General features: G+C 36.6%; 2 protein-coding genes across 4 annotated transcripts in view; one reads left to right on the top strand and one right to left on the bottom strand.

Annotated features, from left to right (window-relative positions):
* The first annotated feature begins 327 nt into the window (after positions 1-327).
* akna (AT-hook transcription factor) lies at positions 328-15,875 on the top strand. Its single transcript, XM_016548294.1, is given in 24 exon segments — positions 328-513; positions 744-912; positions 1,493-2,348; positions 2,712-3,015; positions 3,931-4,005; positions 6,160-6,316; positions 6,819-6,946; positions 7,051-7,110; positions 7,188-7,327; positions 8,196-8,340; positions 8,435-8,604; positions 8,685-8,852; positions 9,848-10,094; positions 10,229-10,332; positions 10,626-10,928; positions 12,356-12,505; positions 12,615-12,745; positions 13,756-13,859; positions 13,862-13,886; positions 13,981-14,076; positions 14,168-14,269; positions 14,392-14,490; positions 14,493-14,541; positions 15,325-15,875. Coding segments are annotated over 24 exon segments (4,233 nt in total). The 3' UTR covers positions 15,590-15,875.
* A 1,476-nt stretch (positions 15,876-17,351) lies between these two features.
* The window catches only part of stxbp1a (syntaxin binding protein 1a), a 31,174-nt gene continuing 27,962 nt past the window's right edge, over positions 17,352-20,563 (bottom strand). For 2 of the 3 annotated variants that reach the window (XM_016548253.1, XM_016548254.1), the window contains exon 20: positions 18,922-18,998. Coding sequence is in view for 1 of the 3 variants with exons in the window: in XM_016548255.1 (XP_016403741.1) it covers positions 18,916-18,998 (83 nt within the window). In the remaining 2 variants the exon portion in view is untranslated. Of the gene's footprint in view, positions 18,999-20,563 lie in introns of all 3 variants that reach the window. The other variant, XM_016548255.1, reaches the window with a different exon arrangement.

The raw sequence follows: 20,563 nt of genomic DNA, 5'->3' as shown, positions 1-20,563 counted from the left end.
TTAATTTTGTTCGGCTTCGGCCAAGAATTTTCATTTCGGTGCATCCCTAATATATCTTTGATGATGTAATTAGTTTTGTGAAATGTTTTTTTCTTATATATCAGAAGAGCATGAAATGTTGTTGGTAATGCATCAGTCGATCAATGAAAATGATAAGATGTGGTATTTCTGTGTTTTTCAGGTCATGTTTAATCACCTTGATGACACAATGTTCATAAAAACATTTATAAATGGTCAGCCATGAGAGATGACATCAATATTAATGTTGAGCTGCAGGTGGTATAGAAGCTCAAGGTGGAATAAAAGAGAGCGATAAAGAGCCAGGTAATGGAGCGGAACAGAGGTGGTACCACTGCAGGGGTTCTGGTGTGGACACCAACCCCAGCGTACTCCTCTCCCTCAAGCCCAGACGGGATGGACTTCAGCTGGGATGAAGAACCGGATGAGGACTTTCAAAGCCAGATGGATGAGAATGGCATCATTGGTCTGGCAGAGAGTCAAGGGCAGCAGGAGGTGAGGACATCAGAGATGTTTGATTGATATCTGCCCATTTATTGGTCTTTTAGAGCAGTCTCACCAGGGCTCTTCATCAGAAGAATCTCATTACACTTAAAAACACTTGCCAGAGTTCAACTGTATTTAATTAGAAACATTTAATCAATTTATATGCCCTGGTTCTAGATTAATGGTGCTTTTTAAAACTTGCAACTGTTTAATAAGCATCTTATGATTGTGTCAATCAGGGAGAAGAGGAGGAGATTGCAGAAGACCTGTTGTGGGATGTGAAGACCCCTGAGCCTGAGCATGGGCCACCACCTGCACTAGAGGAGATAAGCTGTCACCTGAGTGAGCTGCTGGACTCTGAGCCGCTCTCTCAGGCCACTGGAGATGACTGCCGCTCTCCATCTCTGCGTACGGGTTCAGATCCATTAAACATCCAGCTGAGTTTAAAAGCTTAAAGCTACACTATAGTAACAGTGTAATAAAGTGATTTTAATTTTGTATTAAAGCATTATTCATCCATTAGATATACTGCTTTTCAAACGTTTGGAATCTGTATTCAGCAAGGATGCATTAAATTGGTCATAAGTGACAGTAAATGCTTTTACATTGTTACAACATATTCTATTTCAAATAAATGTGTGTTTTTAACTTTCTTAACTTAACTTTAATGAATCACGAAAATCCACAAAAATATCAACCATCAAAATCAATATGTTAGAATGATTTCTGAAGGATCAGGTGACACTTAAGACTGGAGTAATGACTGCTGAAAATTCAGCTTGTACTTGTTTAGTACAATTGTACTAATATTTCACAATATTATCATTATTGCTGTATTGTTGATCAAGTAAATGCAGCCTTGGTGACCATAAGAGACTTCTTTCAAAAACATTCAAATATCTTCACGACCCTAAACTTTTGAATGGTAGTGTAAGTATCATAAAAATAGTCCATGTGGTCTAAAAGATTCACATTCTCTCGTTTTTAGAGGAAGAACATAAAACAGATGATGGCCGAAGTGTTTTGTTGGAGGATTGGACTGATGATGAGGATGGTACAAGGATCCCAACAATTCACAGGCACAAATTAAACTCTTTCGCACAGAGAGACACAGTGCTAGACATGACCGATGAGGAAACAGAAGAGCAGGACACATGTGAAGATGCTCAGAGATTCATGGATCAAACATTATCTGTCACAAAAGAGATGGCATCTATGTTTGAAAGTGTAAAGAGCTGTGATTACAGTGAGATCCCCCAAAATATTCCAATTTCAGGAATCCCAGAGCATTCTGAGCAAAGTGATTGTGAGGCAGTTGAGGAAACCAATAGACAACTTCTTCCAGTCTCACATTGTATCTCTAGAAACACATGTAATCCCATCAGGTTTCCTCATTTGTCCTCAGGGGAACTGATGAATAACTGTGGGATTGAAGCTGAAACATTTCCAGAGCCAGGCATTAGGGCAAAGTCATCTCTTGGCACCCCTAAAACGTACCACACGGTTAGATCAAAAGGGGAGGAGATTAAACCAAAGGTCACACCTCAAACTTCAGCCAGAAGCCCTGTAATAAAAATCAGACTTGGAAAAACACACCAAGATGGTACAAGTGGAGAAAAAGTAGGGCTACACAGTCCTAACCACAATCTGCAGCCTCCAACGCCCACTCCCAGAAAAACAAACCCAGCTTCCTGTGACGATCAGGTTTCCATTCCAGCACAGTGCATTTCTAAAGCAAGCGTCTCCCCCTCGGAGCGTTCACCACCTCCTATACCTCACCGGTCTTCAGCAATAAGGAACCACAGAACCTCCAAAACCTCTCACACTGATCCAGATGACATCAGGTGAGATAAAAAAATAGACACAAATTCATAATGTGATTTAAGACTTTTTTTTTTTGATGCAATAATTTGACCCATAATTTGAAATAGAATATTTTTTTATCAGTATATATATATAATATATACATTTCTCTGCAAAAAATAATATTAAAAAGAATGAATAGTATTAAAAGTGAATTAAAACGATATGTACGTATATGAAATATTTATTCCTTAATTTACATGAAATAAACTTTGAAAATGTAATTTGTTGTACTGCTTTAAGTTTATATTTCCAGAATTTACAACAGAACCATAATGTGATTAGTCCGTACTTTGAATTTAGCATTATTTTTGAACTGATTATTGCTGTATATGTTTTCTTAGGAAAGGACAGCTAAATCACCCCTTACCTGATTTCTCCAAAGTGGAGCCGAGGGTACGTTTCCCAAAAAAGAGTGGATACAAACCTCCTAAAAGCTGTCAACCTCCTCATGATAGAACTTCACACCTGGATCTTCCTGTAGTGTTCAAGTCCCCTGCTGAGATCGTGAGAGAGGTCCTTTTGAGCAGCTCTGATGGGTCTCCAGGAAGTCCCTCCACCAGTGGGACCCACAAGCATCTGCACAGCACAGTACCAGAGGAGTTCCGCTGCCCCCAGCAGGCCAGCACACTGACGCAGCAGCTTCAGGTATGTAAAGAGTGAATCAGGAAGCACTGAAATGTATTATGTGCATGAACATGAAGTGAAATACTAGTATACTATTTACTGCATAGTATACAGTCGGTAAGATTTTATTTTTTAATGTTTTTGAAAGTCTCTTATGCAATTATACAATTTAAAATAACTGTCTATTTTATAATAACTTTTTTCTATTTTAATATTTTTTGTAATGTAATTTATTTCTGGGATGTCAAAGTTGAATTTCCAGCAGCCATTGCTCCAGTCTTCAGTGTCACATGATCCTTCAGAAATCATTCTGATATGCTGAGTTGTTCCTGCTTAATATGTTTGTGGAATCTGTGATAATTTTTTCAGGATTCTTTGATTAATAGAAAGTACAAAAGAACAGAATTTATTTGAAATAGAAATCTTTTGTAACACGATAAATGTCTTTATTGCAAATGTCTTTATTTTTGATCAATTTAATGCATCTTTGCTAAAAAAAAACAAAAAACTAGTAATTTCTTTTAAAAAAATCATACTAACCCCAAACATTTGAACAGAGTGTATACTGTGTAAGTAAATCAAATCATATTCAGTATGCAACAATAAACATTTTAAACAGTAATATTCTAAATATTTGCAGTTTTATGTAAAAGTAGTCCGAGATGCTTAAATCCTGGTTGATATTCGTACTGCTTCCTGTTCACATTAGAGAGGGAAGTTTAAGTGAATTGCATTGTGGGATGCAGTGTCCCTTTACAGTATGCACTGGTTCTGCACTATGTTTTGACAATTTTTTTTTTTATGTAAAAAGTGTAGCATTACAAACATAATGATACTCAAAATGATGCTGATTTATCCAAGAGTCTTAAAGATGAAGCCATCTGTAATGTTTCTTTATCTGTCTTTTATTTTTTCCTCTCTCTCTTATTCTCACAGGAAGACTATAACAGGCTGCTTACCAAGTATGCAGAAGCTGAAAATACTATCGACCGACTTCGCCTTGAAGCAAAGGTTGGCTTTACAGACTGTTTATGGTTTTTTCCCTTCATCTGAAGGTTGACGTGAATTCAGTGCCATACTCTCCCTCATATCAGCAGGCCTGTCTCCTTTCTGCGTGTGCTCTGATGTCGGCGAGAGCTATTTTTAGACTCCTCAGGCTGAGTCAACACAATATAAATGCAGAATCTCTTTTGTGACCGCCATAATCACAGCCCTCAGTTTAACAGCACCACCGTATTCAAGCACAGGCTCATTTTCAAACTGCGGGCTCTCTCTGATTGTGATGTTTTTCCTTACCTCCGACGACACAAACCATTTTAGAGAAACGCTAGCAAACAAATAAACAAACTGAGACAATAAGCAGTGTACATACAAAAGCATTACTTGTACAAGTCATATTATCTGCATACTTGTATATGAACAGAAATGTACGCAGATAAGTACTTTGTTTTTTACACAGTTAATGCACAAATTAATTATTACATTTCCTTTGAAAGGAATTGAATGCAGTACATTATATATGAAAAAACATGCAATTATATTTTTAAATTGATTAAATACTTAAATTGATTCACAGCCTAATTGGCATTATCATTATCATTTGTTTTGATGAAACGAGCTCTGTTTATTTGTCTGATAAGGTCATACATTGCCTCAGTGTAGAAAACAGCTAATAAACAGTGTCAAGTGACAAAGTGACCTGAAACAAATCTAGGCCTGAGCCATCAACAGGATTAAAACAGGATGTGATGTCATGTCTACTTTCACTGTTACATAACTAAATTAAAAGAGCAATGTTGGTAATTATTTAATGTAGCTAATTTTAGGCTATTTCTCTGTGCGGTTTAGCATCTCCAGCTGCATTTTCTCTAATGCTCATTAAGTTCTTCAGCCAGATGCCCTGGCCATCTGCCTCTGCTTTAACAGACACAACAGCTTGAGATAGACCGGGTTCATTCACTTTAATCCCTTATTGACAGAGTTGTGGTTTCTGGGAATAGATGTGGGTGATAAATTACAAAACTGTAAAAATGGAAATGGCCTTTCCAATCACTTAAAATTCAGACAGAAATATATAATATTTGTTTGATGTAGGGTAGGGGTCAAGTCATTTACAAATTATGGGATCCCCTATGTGAAAATTGTAAGCATATGCTGGTAAGACTGCTAATTGAGATCTGATGATCTGCTTCTGGTATTGGTCCTGTAATAATAAGGATTGTGTTGGAAAATGGGTGGTTTTATTCAAAAGACTCAGAGGTCATGTTGAGGTTATGTTCAGTATGATTTAGTGTCTCAGGGACTTATCAAGAGGGTTCAGTCATTCGCCTCCATTAGGTTTCAGACAGCACGCAAAACCCATTACCTCACACCTAAGTCACGAATGTGTGTGTGTGGTAAGGTGCATGGATATCAGCTTATTGACATTGTATTTTCATTGTATTACTCTATCCATTGTCTTATCGGTAAGTCCAGCAGTGGAAAGCACCATTAAATGGCCTGCTTTATGAGCCCTGTTGTACGTGAGTCTCCTCTGTGCTCCTTTGTGGTTCAGCCACTAGTCTGCAGTAAATCTGAGGGTCTGTCACGTGGGCGGGCAAGACAGGGCTGTATTTCTCTGATGGTCTTAGCATCTACATAATGGGTGGCGACACAGTCTTTGTTATGTTCTTCCCACTATATGTTGGGATTACTTGAGATACTTAAGATCAGACGTCACCAATTATTGTATCATAGTCCAGATCCAAACCTGAGATAATATAATAAATATAATATAAACATAAGTTTTTTTCACATAATGGTAGAGTATACCATGTAACAATAAACATGCATTTAAAGTAGGGATGTAATGATTCACTCAAGTCACGATTCGATTATCTCAACCGATTTGAATCGTCACATATTTGAATCGATTTTCAACCGGCTCGCATTTAATCGTTACATCCCTAATTTAAAGACATTTTATGTAGAGCACAGAGGGGACATTAATTTGTTTACATAGGACACAGGATTGATTTACACGGCATTATGCATAGTGATGGGCCCGTGGATTATTGGCAAAGTAGATTTTCAGACAGATGGTTGCTGATTTCTTTGTCATTTTTGGCCAAAGCAGCACTTTAACCATCAACTCATGATTGTTGTGTATGTGCTGTGTGTTTACAGGTGGGTCTCTGTTCTGAACCCCCAAAACCCAGTACAGCTATCCTGTCAGGTGTTATTCAGGAAGGGTCAAAGGTCATAACCCTCAATTTCCCTCAAGCACAGAGGGCAGAGTTCAGCGCAGTCTCTGCTCAACTGGCCCAGCAGAGGGATCACTCAGGTACATCATACTGAAACTTAAAACTTGTATTTAAAAATCACACTATTATACTCAAAAAGAAGTGATTTTTTTTTTACAGAAACTGAAATTACATTTTTTTTTTTTTACCAAAAACTGAAATAGAAAATAAAGTTGAATAATCTATTAATTAATTAATTAATTAATTTAATAATCAACATAAAAAGTGTGTTGTTTACAAACATTACAAACTGTTTCTTTCAACATACCTTCTGTTTATTCATGTTTATTTTGTGATATTACGAGTAGTAAAGAGGAAGATATGATCAGTTCACATGCCACTTGAACTAAGGTGTCTACCAGCGATCTGTCATTCCACATTAAAGAGTTCCAAACCACATTTGTTTAAATTTCAAGATGCCTTGTATCAACTTTAAAACAAAAATTTAATTTCAGAACAGTCTTATAATCTCTTCTAAATTTACTTTGCAGTCAAACTGAATAATTGTTAAATCATCTCAAAACTACTTTGATCACATTGTAGAAAACTCTAGAAGAACACCAACTCGCTCTTCCTCTGTGAACTCGGTCAGCTCAAGGAGGTCTGGATCTCTCACTGCAGACCATCTAACAGAGACTCTGACCAAACAGACTCATAGATTTCAGCTACAGGTAACCAGCTTTAAAATAACATTTTTGATAATTCAGATTAACAGGCATTTTATTTTAACAGCGGTGCTTTAAACCCAAAATCTTTTTTTGTTTTTTTTGTTCAGGTTGATGCTTTTGAGGCACTTCTAAAGAATGGGAAACTCAAGCCCTGTGAACAGATAAAGGTATGCTGATGCTTTTCTAAAAACAAGCATTTTTTAAAGGCATGACGTCAGACTGACTCAGTCTGAATCATCTACAGGGTTTCTCCACACTGGCACAGGGGCAGGAGTCTCTTGAAAGGGCTTACCTAGATGCACGAGGCCAGTATCAGATGCAGCAGCAGCAACAAGGCGGGCTTGAAACCTTTGACCCAGACAGGTAGCCTCTTTTTATGTGTATGTATATATACACTACCATTCCAAAATTATTTGAAATTAATACTTTTATTAAGTAAGAATGCATGAATTTGATCAAAAGTGACAGTAAAGACATTTATAATGTTACAAGAGATTTGTATTTGTAAATAAATGCTGGTTTGTTTTTAAATTTCTATTCATGGAAAAATAAAAATATTAACCAGATCAACTCTTTTCAACATATCACCAGCACACGAGAATGATTTCTGAAGGATCATGTGAGACTGAAGTCTGGCTGCTGAAAATTCAGCTTTGCCTCACAGGAATAAATTACAGTTGAAAATATATTAAAATAGAAAACAGGTATTTTAAATTGTAATAATATATTATTTGCACATAGATAAACTTGTCATTGTCTTTTGTTGCTGATGCAAATATTGATGACGCTGTGCTTCCTGTGTTCTTCCTGTGCCACTGGTTTGAAGTACTTATGTTGATCAAAAGTGACAGTAAAGACATTTATAATGTTACAAGAGATTTGTATTTGTAAATAAATGCTGGTCTTTTGAAATTTCTATTCATGGAAAAATAAAAATATTAACCAGATCAACTCTTTTCAACATATCACCAGCACATGAGAATGATTTCTGAAGGATCATGTGAGACTGAAGTCTGGCTGCTGAAAATTCAGCTTTGCCTCACAGGAATAAATTACAGTTGAAAATATATTAAAATAGAAAACAGGTATTTTAAATTGTAATAATATATTATTTGCACATAGATAAACTTGTCATTGTCTTTTGTTGCTGATGCAAATATTGATGACGCTGTGCTTCCTGTGTTCTTCCTGTGCCACTGGTTTGAAGTACTTATGTTCATACTGTGTGTTTGTGTGTGACACAGGGACCTAGAAGGTCAGGGATGCGATTGGAGGAGCTGAAGGAGTGGCTGGAGCAAGCAGAACAGAACAAACCCATTTCTGAACCTACTTTAAACCCTCTGCCTCCTTCAGATGTGCTTTCTTTGTCCATGCTGGAGACCGAACCTCTGCCTGAGGTGCCTCAGACTTAACCTCCAGACCTCACTAACCTCTGACCTCACAGATATAAATGACAGAAAAGTACTAATTCTCCCCTTCGTTCTTTCTCAGAGTCCACTGTCTGCTGCCCATCCTGAGGCTTGTGTTGGCATGGAGGTTAGTTCAATTAGCGGAGAGAGTGATGCAGACGGAGGGGAAGAGGGGGTCCTCCCATTTCTTCTTCATCCCCTTTATGACAAACACCAGCGTGTGGAGAAAGACTTCTGTAAGCTCATGGACTGGTGAGTGACCTTTGACCAGCATGTGTGAGAATGAACAGCTTTACATGTCAAGCTCAATCTCTTGTTATTTTCATACCCAGCTATCAGAGTTTGAAAGAGCTCCCTGGGATGCTGGACCCAACTGTGACTTTAAAGAGCCATGACTCGCTGGATTTTGGAGTCTTTGCTCCGCCAGGGAATACAAGCTTAATGAACAGACAACAACATAGGACTGTTAATGAGCAAGAGATGAAAGAATCTGTTCAGCAGTGAGTCCTGAGCCTGTTTCACATCAGCTTTTCAAATTTTTAGAAGCTCAAAGGGGTCAGTAACTTTAGGCAGTAAAGAATAGGTTGAGTGAACATTAGGTATGCTAGCAATATGTCAGAGAAGAGAGGAATATTATCAGAATTAGAAAGAGCTTTATTGCCAGGTATGTTTACACATATGAGGCATTTGTTTTGGTCACAGAAGCTTCCACAGAATGACAGTGACAAGACGGCACAGAAAATAAAAAGAATAAAAAATTGGATAAGAAAACAGAAAATAACAATATACAAAAAATATTTTTAAAAATACACAGTATACAAAAAAGACAATAGATGTTACTTGTGTGTACAGGTATGTTACGTACAAATGCAAGGAAATGTAAATAAGAAGTATGCGTGTTAAATAAATGTATAAATAATGTTGTGTATTACACGTTTATTGCCAAGTTAACTGTTCATGAGATGGATTGCCTGAGGGAAGAAACTGTTCTTATGCCTAGCCGTTCTGATGCTCAGTGCTCTGTAGCACCAACCAGACAGCAACAGTTCAAAGAGGAAGTGGCCTGGGTGTGAGGGGTCCAGAATAATTTTGCCAGCCCTTTTACTCACTCTGGATGAGTACAGTTCTTGGAGAGTGGGAAGGGTTGTACCAGTGATTCGCTCAGCTTTGTGTGTGCCTGATCTTCTCCATTAATCTGTAAACAATATTTCATTATTTAAATGAATGTAATAGTTTTAGCTAATGATAATAACACTGTTTAGAAACCACTGTTCCTACTGACATTCTACCAGATTATTGTAATTCTGTGATGAAAAGTTGATTGTCACAGACACAATAATGATATTTCTGTGTTTGTTATCTAAACATCAGCTGTATGTTGTTACCAGGTTTTGTAAGGTAGTTGAGGGTAACAGCAGTTCAGTCCACTCCACCATTATCAACACCTGTGTTGGCTGTTTGCTCTCTCATTCATCTCTCCATTCTCTTTCTTTAGGCAGGCAGCAGCAGATTGTGTCCCTCCCTCCGGCCCATCTGTCAGGTCACAGGTGTGTGACTCTATGGAAACTCACCCAGAGGCTCTTTGCCACTCCTCAGTGTTGCCAGGGCAACTGGGCAGTGAAAGGAAAACGGCAGGAAACAGGAAAACTCAAAGCAGTAGCCTGACCAGCCTAGCAGAGAGCACAGAACCCAGAACTATGGGCTTAAAAGCTAAGGCCAAGACTGTCAGAGCATCCCCTCTGGTCAGTGACTGTACTTTATTTGTGATGAACAATGCTATATATCATATTTGAAGGATTTATTTCTTAATGTGCATGAATAATAGAATTTTAATATTATTTAAGTAGAGCTCTTACGTGTATTTGTAACACTGTAGGATGGGGTCAAGTCTCCAGAGACGGACAGTGGCTTTATGGGCTCTGAGAGCAGTCAGCTCACTCCTGCTGTACACAGTCCTCTCCAGCAGAGGGCAGTGGCGAGGTATGAAGCACCTTCACTGTATACAGCACTCATAAGTAGGGTTAGGGAATCATCCTGCACTATTTGTGCTATGGACCTCCATGATACCTCAAATCTTTTGGTTTATAGAGGAGAGGTGTGTTTTTATTTTTCAAGTATGACACTTAGATGATAAAATGGGCGAAAAAGTCTCATAAAACAAACAAAAAAACACTCAAATTTTATTCAGAAAATATGAAAATCTTGTTGACTGTTTTTGCTATCCTAGGAAATTTATAATTTTTATATTTTTCTCTTTCTGATGTTTTCTCCAGTTCCATCAGGCCGTCTGGCCCACACACAAAGAACACAGAAAGACCAGAGTCTGCTCCTCCTTCTAGACAGCCTTTTGCGGTCTCACCCTCTCATTCACAACCCTCTTCAAATACCCCAGGAGAACACATCAAGTCTGAAGGATGCACGGGTCCTGTTAGGAGGAGAGGTGGGGAGGAAGGGTGTTCTTCTTCCAGCCTTTCTCCCTCAGTATCCCCCATTCATTGGCCCAGTAGCACCCTCCTGCCCTGGCCGAGCAGCCTGACCAGCCAATCAGAGCATGGGAGTGATCAGGGTGGGTGTAGGTTTGACATTTCACACAAAAAGCATGTAAAAAAAATTGTATACAGAAGACACAATAATAATTGGCAAAACCTTATAATAAGATTCAATTTGTAATCAATAGTTCATCCAATCATGAATTAATGTATCATGAACTAAATTAAGAATATTTCACACACTTTACAGCGTTTATTAATCTAATGTCAATTTCTTAATATACAATACTAAAAAATGTCAACATTTCAGGCTTGATAAATTAACATTACTTAATTAATTTTTAATGTTAATTAACAATTAACAATAGTATATAAATTAACATTAACCTAAAATAAGAGCAGCAATAATAAAAATAATACATAAAATTGGAAATATATCAACATTAGTTAATTTGTTTTTTAAATTTATAGTTTTATACAACATTAATCCAGGTTAATTGAGGTTATTATTAATTTATGTACTATTTTTTTAATTTTCCATTTTTAAATCGATCATTGTAATTTATTCCTGTGTTCGCAAATCTGAATTTTCAGTAGCCATTACTGTTTTAAGTGTCACATGATCCTTCAGAAATCATTTGGTGCTCAAGAAATGTTTCTTATTATTATTATCAAAATTGAAAACAGTTGAGCTGCTTAACATTTTTGTGGAAACTGATACTTTTTTCATGATTCTTTGACATAAATTGAAATAATAAGTAACATTATAAATATCTTTATTGTCACTTGATCGATTTTAAAGGGGTCATATGATGCTGCTAAAAAGAACATTATTTTGTGTATTTGGTGTAATGAAATGTGTTTATGCGGTTTAAAGTTTAAAAAACACATTATTTTCCACATACTGTAAGTGACGTAGACATGTGGGGGCGTGTTAGAACGAGCCTTTTTTAGGTAGGTGTGGCTCACTCTGAACTTTTATAAAGAATATCTCTTTGGATTTGAGACTTTAGTCTTTGCAACTTTACAGATCTTCTTTATGCACCAAGAGCTTGTAACACTCCAAAGAGAAGGGAAAAATTGAAATCGCATCATTTTGATGCATTCTTGTTTGAAAAAGTATTTGTATTTATTAAAAAAAAATTAATGGTACGTAGTGCTGGGCGGTATACCGGTTCATATTTATTTTTGTTATGATATGAATTTTTAAAATACCGCAATACAGGTGTATGTCGCTTAAACAACGTTCGGAACGCGACACGAACGTGGTAGTTACCTTGCTGTCTATGGGAGGGTCAGAGAGCCCTCAGATTTCATCAAAAATATCTTAAATTGTGTTCCGAAGATGAACGAAGGTCTTGCGGGTTTCGAACAACACGAGGGTGAGTAATTAATGACAGAATTTTCATTTTTGGGTGAACTAACCCTTTAACAAAATCTGATTTTAATTAAACAATCTTTTTTGTTCTTCAGACTACAAAAAATGCTTTTTATGTGTTGTTTATTTGCTTCAGAGAGGCTCTTCAATCTCTACAGCGAGAAGTGAACCGACTGAAGGAGAGACTAGAGGGAAATCTGAGACTCTCCAAACCTGCCAGTCCTGTTAGAGTGCCCACTTCTGCCACGGAAGATACCAGGGATCAGGCATTCCCACGGACCGCAAGGTACCTGAAATCTATTGTTGCCATTTTGATCTTAGACTGGCCAAAATGATATATGCTAGCTAAAACTTTTAATTCATAAAGTGATTTTATGATTTTCCTTATTTATTAGGTCTTCAGACAGGAGAAGGCGGCAGACAGAGAGAGGGAGGAATGGAGAACAAGAGAGAGGAAAATCACCAAGACCCACTCTGAGGCAAAGATCAGCGTCTTTACCTCGACATCGGCCTCAAACTGATCTGAGTGCGTTTAGCTACATGTACATTTTTCAAAGTAGAATACATTTGGATGCAAAGAGATTTTCTTAAAGGGGTCATATGATGCGATTTCAATTTTTTCTTTCTCTTTGGAGTGTTACAAGCTCTTGGTGCGGACACGACTAGAAATCAGTGGTTAAGTTGTATTTACAACACTGTTCCAGAACACTTCAACCCAAATATTGAGATGTGTGCCGTGCATTTTATGGAGAACGAGGACTTTCCTGGGAGAGTAGCATAATTTTGAAAAATACCGTGATATAAATTTTTGGTCATACCACCCAGCACTAAATGGTAGTGTATTAAGCCATGTTTAAAATACCCTGTTGAGAAGCACATGCACTGTTGTTGTTGTTGTTTTTTTAAACCTGATGTATAAACAACCCATCGCATGATGCATGATAAAAAAAAGCCTCATCAAATTGAAACTGACTTCCAGATAGGCACATGTAGCCTACAATGCCGGTGTCTGTTTCTATAAAGTGGGGCAATTCTAACTTAGCAAGGACAGTCTGTTGCTTCTGACTCACAGCAATTATGTCCCCACTGGAATGCCTCGTTTATAATGGGTTTTACTGGTTTTGTCTCATCGCGCCGGGAGATGGCATCACAGTATGTTAAGATGCGTAATATTTCTGTCACACGCTTGAGGTATTCGGCCAATCACAACGCACTGGACAGCTGGCCAATCAGAGCACACCTTGCTTTTCAGACCGATGAGCTTTGTAAAAATCGACGCGTTTCAGAAAGGCGGGGCATAGAGGAGAAACAATAGTGTACAGTATGTGGAAAATAATGTTTTTTTTACCTTAAACCGCATAAACACATTGCATTACACCAAATACACCAAATAATGTTCTTTTTAGCAACGTCATATGACCCCTTTAATGGTCCTAAATGACAAAACGCTTGGATGTCATATTGGTTATTTGAATCTGTTATGCTCTGATAGAGATATTAAATTACTTTTTCACCATGCTTTTGTTAACCCTTCAGCAACTGATTCTGAGCTTGTCCAATCTGAGCCACTACCATCAACATTCAGACATGTCCTGGTGTCCCCAATGACATCAAGAGGAAGAAGACAAACCAGAGGATTTGTACACATCACAAAGAGGACAGTACCTGTAAGAAAAGATCTTTGTTGTAACTCAACATGACATGACCAGGTTTTGGTATGATGTTCAAGAACAAATTGTGGTCATTTTAATTGAACATCAGCAGGCAGATCCAACAATAGTGATGAAACCGAATCAAGCCGAGGGCCAGAAACTGCCTGCCCACATTGCATATCAGACCGCACTGGTACTTTGACACGTAAGCTTCTTATCATGATAATGGGGGCTAAAGTTTACTGAACTTACAATTTCATGAACTATCCTCCTGTCCTTTACACTATTAATAAAAGGTCCAGTGAGGAGTAGGGGCTCTCCACATCTCACACAGCCTTCCTGCAACCATTGCCCATTGTGTGATGCATTACAAGCCAATCAAAGAGCCTCTCAACCAGGTTTGATAAAACATTATCTATAAACTAGTTTTTTATAGTTTGTCCTGAAGATGTGAAGTATTCGCCTAATACAATTTGTATCACCAAGAATCATGTTGACTATCAAATGTGTGTTTATTTAGCCAATCAGATGCCAGTCTCGACCCCCAGTGGGAGTCAGCCAATGAGATCCTCCTTACAGAGGAACAAAGGAGGTGTAAATGTGACTCCTCCCCCCACAGTCTGGGAGGTGTTCCAGTTGTCCCATATGTTCCTGTCTATCCTTCAACTCTGTGAGTACCTCAGGATAAAGTGGCCATTAGCTTAATTTACTTGCTTCTTCCTCTGCAACTGCTTTGATCAATGAATCAGACTCTAAAAATGCATGAGAACAACTTCCTCTCAACTTCCTGTCAGTCGATGAGTTTTGCAGGCTTGATTAAAACTCGTCTGAGACCTCTGTGGAAATCTGGGATTCAAAATCTAATTTAATCCTGGAGGGAAGCAAAGTTTTACGATTTCAAAAATGGCAAAACCAGAAGCATTATGACGTAAAATGAAGAAATAATTAGAATATAATGAACTATTTTTAGATGACAAATTAAAATAAAATGTCAGATTTCAAATAATTCTGATTCATGATCCAAATAATTCTGAAATTCAAGCTTTGAATTGATTTTTTTACTCGTGTTGATAATATAATTTGTTGATGGGGAAAAAAGTAAAACTTCAGTGTATTTTCTTCAGTGTCATCAGACATTTGAACCCTACTGTATATTATTATTGTTATTATTTAATAACATTTTTATTTAATAGTTTATTATTATTAAATTTAATAACATTATTTGAAATGGAAAACTTTTGTAAAATAGTTTTTTTTCTATCACTTTACTGTCTTGCTGAATAAAAAAAAAAATTCTTACTACCCATGATCTTTTGAGCAGTATTATATAATATTATTTATATAATTATATATTTCTTATACACTTTTTTTAACAATTAGTTTTAAGTAACACAACTAACTCCTCTGGTGTAACTGTCCACAACAGATTAATCATTCTGTCCTTTTCCTGCAGTTACTTCTCCAGCCCTGTGATGACACAGGCCTACTCACAACCCTTTAACATCTCAGTCAGTCCTGTCAGAGATGAGAGGCCAGGGGTCAGAGGTCATCGTAGACGCTCTCTCTCTTTGGACCATCAGCAGTGCTCTCTAAACAGCTCTCTGACCCGCGCCATCACGGCAGCTAGAAACATGAGAGAGGTCTCACATCGCATGGCTCACTCTCTGGCCTCAGGACTACACAGCACTAGCTTCCTCACCACATCCTGCACCTACTGACACCAGCGTTTACCACTTTTATCCAAAGTCACTTTAAATGAGGAATTATACTTTTCTACTGCTGAGCTGTGAAGAAAGTCACATTTGTTCATTATTATTAGTTTACAAAAACAACTCATTTTCTCATTGAGATGTGACTGATGCAGACATGTAACACTTCAGCGGGAAATGATGGAAAGTGTGAAATGTTTTAGGTGAACAGCTACTTTTAGAGATTAATAGCTGCATTATGGCAGCTTAAACATTCCAGGTTTGTATATGCAGTGACCCCAAAAAATATTTGGAATCTTAGGCCACACTTAAGATTTATGCATCTCATTGCATTGGAAAGCAAAAAATGTAAGCAATATTGCTTTTTTTGTACAAAACATTATAGAAGTTTATTTTTTTTTAGGTTTTAAATGAGATTAAAAAATTATAAATAAATAAATATGCTGTTCAAAATTAAGATGAAGATATATTTGGACACTCAGATTTCCGAACATGTTCATAGTTGTGATGAAATACACCAGTGGTTACTATGCTAGGGCATCTGTGGCTTTGTATTTTATTGTATAATACCAAGACACTGATGCATGTTTAAGTGTGGTTTAAATGTCCAAATAATTGTAGGTGCACAGTAGTAGACCTTTTTCTAGAAAGTGCAAATAATGTAACAGATTTATATGTACTTTCACAGTGTGAATGTGGACCTGTTTTGTTTTTAAATCCGTCAGTGACAGGTTTTTATTTTTATTTTTTAACTGAGAAAATAAATATAGAGTTTTTATTTATATTACCATACTTTTGTGTTGTATTTGTTTACCTAGAATTTCCAAACTGCATAACCTTTTTAATGTAAATGCCTGTGTGACAGTTTTCTACCCCACAGTCAGAAAAAGCAGTTTGATTGAGTGGTGTGTATACAGTCTAGCGAGTCCCACAAGAGTTTGTAGCAGCATTGAGGTCAGTGTGAAAAGAGCAGCGTGCATTTCACTTTGTGGAAACAATAATGGGGTAGTTATTAGCATACGTTTTTACAGATTATGCAATATTGTTACAATATATATATATATATATATATATATAGCTTTCTGAGGTAAATGTCATTTTAGTAATGCTTTGTAAATTTAAATGAACTAATTATTTTGGGCATCTCCCAGTCAAATTTAATGTCTAATAGTGTTTTTTTATGTTTCTGTCATGTGGTTTGTATTTATAGAGTTGTACTTTTATACTATATTTACCACTATAAATGTTTCTATAATATTTGACATGGTGTGTCATGTTGCTGTTTTTCCTTACAGCCATTTCACCAAGATTTATTTTGCTCAAGATAAAGGACTGGACCTTCTCTTGACCTTCCTGTAGCTGCAAATCTGTGTTGAGAGCCAGCTAGTCTATCATGTCTTCAGAGACCAGCGATCAAGGTTGGTGGCCAGTCAAACAGTCCACATCAACATTTTGTTTAATATAACGGGGCTCCTACGCTAATCATGGAATAGCTTGAAATAGCAGGTAGCCATATCCAGACACTGGAATTAATAAATATGTATTATAAAATATAATTATTATTTTTTGAGTACAGTCTGCATAATAATGAAAAACTGATCAATTCAGTGTTCAAAGTGTTTTGGAACTTCTTTATATATCATACATTTCCGTATAAATCAATGTTCATATAACAAAAAAGATAAATCTGAGATTTTGGAGACTATTGCAGTGTAGAGGTGGAGAAATCGTGTACAGAGCATGTCGCAAAAATGTACTAATTGCATATTTATAATGTAAGCCAATTTATTAGACAGCCTTAGTACATCGGTACACATGAAGTATACTTTAGTTTGTGCTTCAACACTCGCAAACATAGAATCCCAGTAAGATCGACAGGTTTAGGATGGACTACGTTCTTATTTATTGATATTCTCTGAAAAATAAATTGAATAGAAATCAATCCAGTCGACACAGATATACAACAGCAAACCCAAAATAAGGTAATAATTTAAAAGAAGAGAGAGAACCATAGAAGCGTTTGCATCACAGGAAACGCGTAGTGCAATATACAACCTTTCTGCCAGAACAGATTAAAGAGGAAACTGAAACCAAAACATTAAAGAAGGGGGTTGCGTTTCATTGCAAAGCCATTCACCAGTGGAAGATATAACAGTGCACCAGAAAGAAACTATCAGACGGACAAACGAAAGATAGATATTACCTATTTTTTTCCCCAGTTTATCACTACAGCTACAGCTAATACATCACAAACACAGTGGCTTCATATTGGCAAAGAAAGTTTTACTACTTCACAGTCAGAAATTTTCACCAGTCAACAGTGAGACGAAAAAACAGTAACATATGGCATACAACAACACGCTACTCAGTGCATGTCCCAGTTAAACATTGTTTACTAACCAATGATAAGACTTAATCGGACGAGATACAATACTGAAATACAACTGGCCCTTTTTTTGAATTCCTTAAACATCTGCAAGCAACGGCCTTCTTCACACTAAATCATGAGGTCTCTGTAGAAGGAGACATGAAAAGAAAAGTATATGAAGAGTAAATGCTCCTGACGGAGGGGTGACGTCCGCTATCTATGTACAGTGTCTCTTTCACTTTTGCAGCTTGAGGCTTTGATCTGTTACTCCTTTGGCCTCCTTCCTCTTCATCACTGGAGTCCCAGAAGATGCTCAGTTTCATTTTTACATCTTAACGTGTTTTTTATTTATTTTTCCCCCCAATGTTTTAAACCATGTCAAAAGGGCCACATAGTAGCGTCCATGGCATGCACATCTAAAATGAGACAACAATTAAACCCAAGCATCTAATCTGGGCGGCAGTTTAGCCTTCAGAGTAGGAAGTGATATGCATTATTTTGCCTCACAGGTCTATTTGCATACAAACCAGTCCCTCCCCCAACCACTTTTAATCCATAAAAAAACACACCAAGTTAAATAAGGAGCGAACGCAAAAAGTGATCTACCATTTACGCATTCTAGCAGGTTCCATAACATACAATATTACATTTGGTGCTTTAAGGTTTTTAAATGGCCTGAGTTTTTTAATGAAAACTCAGTTTGACAGTAATCATTTGCATCCATTGTAAAACAGAAGAACACTTGCAATGATTCTTCTATTTCAACATTATATATATTTAAATATATATCAATTTATAGAATATTCTTTTTAACTTGTCACCAATCATCTATGTGTTTTTTTTTTTTTTTCTCTCAAGCAAGATGCATACACAATTTATATAGGAGCGGGTGCGATTTACAGGATGACGGATGAAGGGAGGGAGAGGGTAACTGGGCGATGGGGTTGGGGGGAAGGAAATTGTGATTTTAGCTTGTCTGCTCCTCGTCGGGTTTGTTCATGGCCTTGAGAGCCTCCAGAAGCTGGGTGGGGGCGACGATATGGGTCGAACCTGCATAAATGAGCACCGAGGAGAGAAACAAAGACGAAAAACTCATTACATTTGTACATTAACTGTAAACATGTTTAAATGTGTTTTCAGCGGTGTATCTATCTATCTATCTATAGTATTGTAGAAAATATATATTATTAATAATAGTAATTAATATTGTTAATATTGCAATATTAATCTTGTAATGAATTTATATATATACATATACATCATATATACTGCTGTTCAAAAGTCAAAAGGGTCAGAAAGATTTTTTTTAAAGAAATGAATTTTATTGAGCAAGGACACTTTAAATTGATCAAAATTGAGACGTTTTTCTTTTAAATGTTCTACAGTATTTATCTAAGAATACTGAAAAAATATATCATGGTTTCCACAAAAATATTAAACAGCACAACCGTTTCCAGCTGTGATAATAATAAGAAATGTTTCTTGCAAATGCAAATCAGCATATTAGAATGATTTCTGAAGGATCATGTGACACTGAAGATTGGAGTAATAAATTCAGCTTTGCCATCACAGGAATAAATTACATTTTATATATTAAAATAGAAAACCATTCACAATATTACTGTTTTTACTGTAGTTTTAATCAAATAAATGCAGCCCTGGTGAGCATAAGAGAATTTCAAAAACATTAAAAAAAAAAAATTACTGGCCAACCCATTTTAATGGTACTTTATGCACGTATATTTAATTATTAAGATTTTGCTTTGAATCTAAAAATTTCAAAATAAGCAAATATTTAAATTTGATTAGATATTTAGCTGAAGACACATTTCTAACACATCACAAATACTGTACATTCAAACTATCCAAAAACATTTGTGCCTCAGGGTCACCTCAAAAAAACAAAACATGGGTACACACTGAAATAATTTTTGATTTTTGGTGCCCTGTGGAACAAATGTTTATTCTACTCCCAGTTAAACAAATATTTTTAGCAAAGCTGCATGTTCACACTACTACAAGTAGTCTTTTGCAATAAAAAGATCAAGTGATTAAAAATGTACTTAACAACCAGTGAGGGTTGCCTACAGAAAGAGGCAAATGAATCTTACATTGCTATGCAAGTAGAACTGAATGTGTAGTTGCATGCCCGGCTTTGAACAGGCAACTCAATTGTCTGGTTCTGAACGCAGCTGATATAATCTACTGGGCCAACTAAATGCAAACACGCAGTTTTGCTAATCAGATTCACAATGTGATTTGTAGCTCTTCAACTAGATGAACGGGTCTAAACTAAAGATCCATGAAAACAAAGCATATTATTGTTCAATAATGGCTGGAACAGTCAAGAAATGTTTCATGTTGCAGTATGGGTTAGGACTGGCATACTGCTTATGGTGTGATCATTTACGAACACGAAAAACCAACAGAAAAAGGGGAAATCAAAAGGGATATAGCTTTAGCAGCCTGACACTTGAGAGATGGATACTTGATAGGGCCAAGCAATGATCATTCTTGTATAATGGTTTAGTCAGTAAAGGTATTTGGAAGGACACTTTGTATTACAGGACCTCCTTTGTGTGCATTTGTTGGCTTATAAATGTTATAAGTACTCT

This window comes from Sinocyclocheilus rhinocerous, unplaced genomic scaffold (assembly GCF_001515625.1).
Source record: "Sinocyclocheilus rhinocerous isolate Xijiao unplaced genomic scaffold, SAMN03320098_v1.1 scaffold192, whole genome shotgun sequence".
Classification (NCBI taxonomy): domain Eukaryota; kingdom Metazoa; phylum Chordata; class Actinopteri; order Cypriniformes; family Cyprinidae; genus Sinocyclocheilus; species Sinocyclocheilus rhinocerous.
Note: the sequence above shows the minus strand (reverse complement) of the source record. Positions and strands in the feature narration are given on the sequence as shown.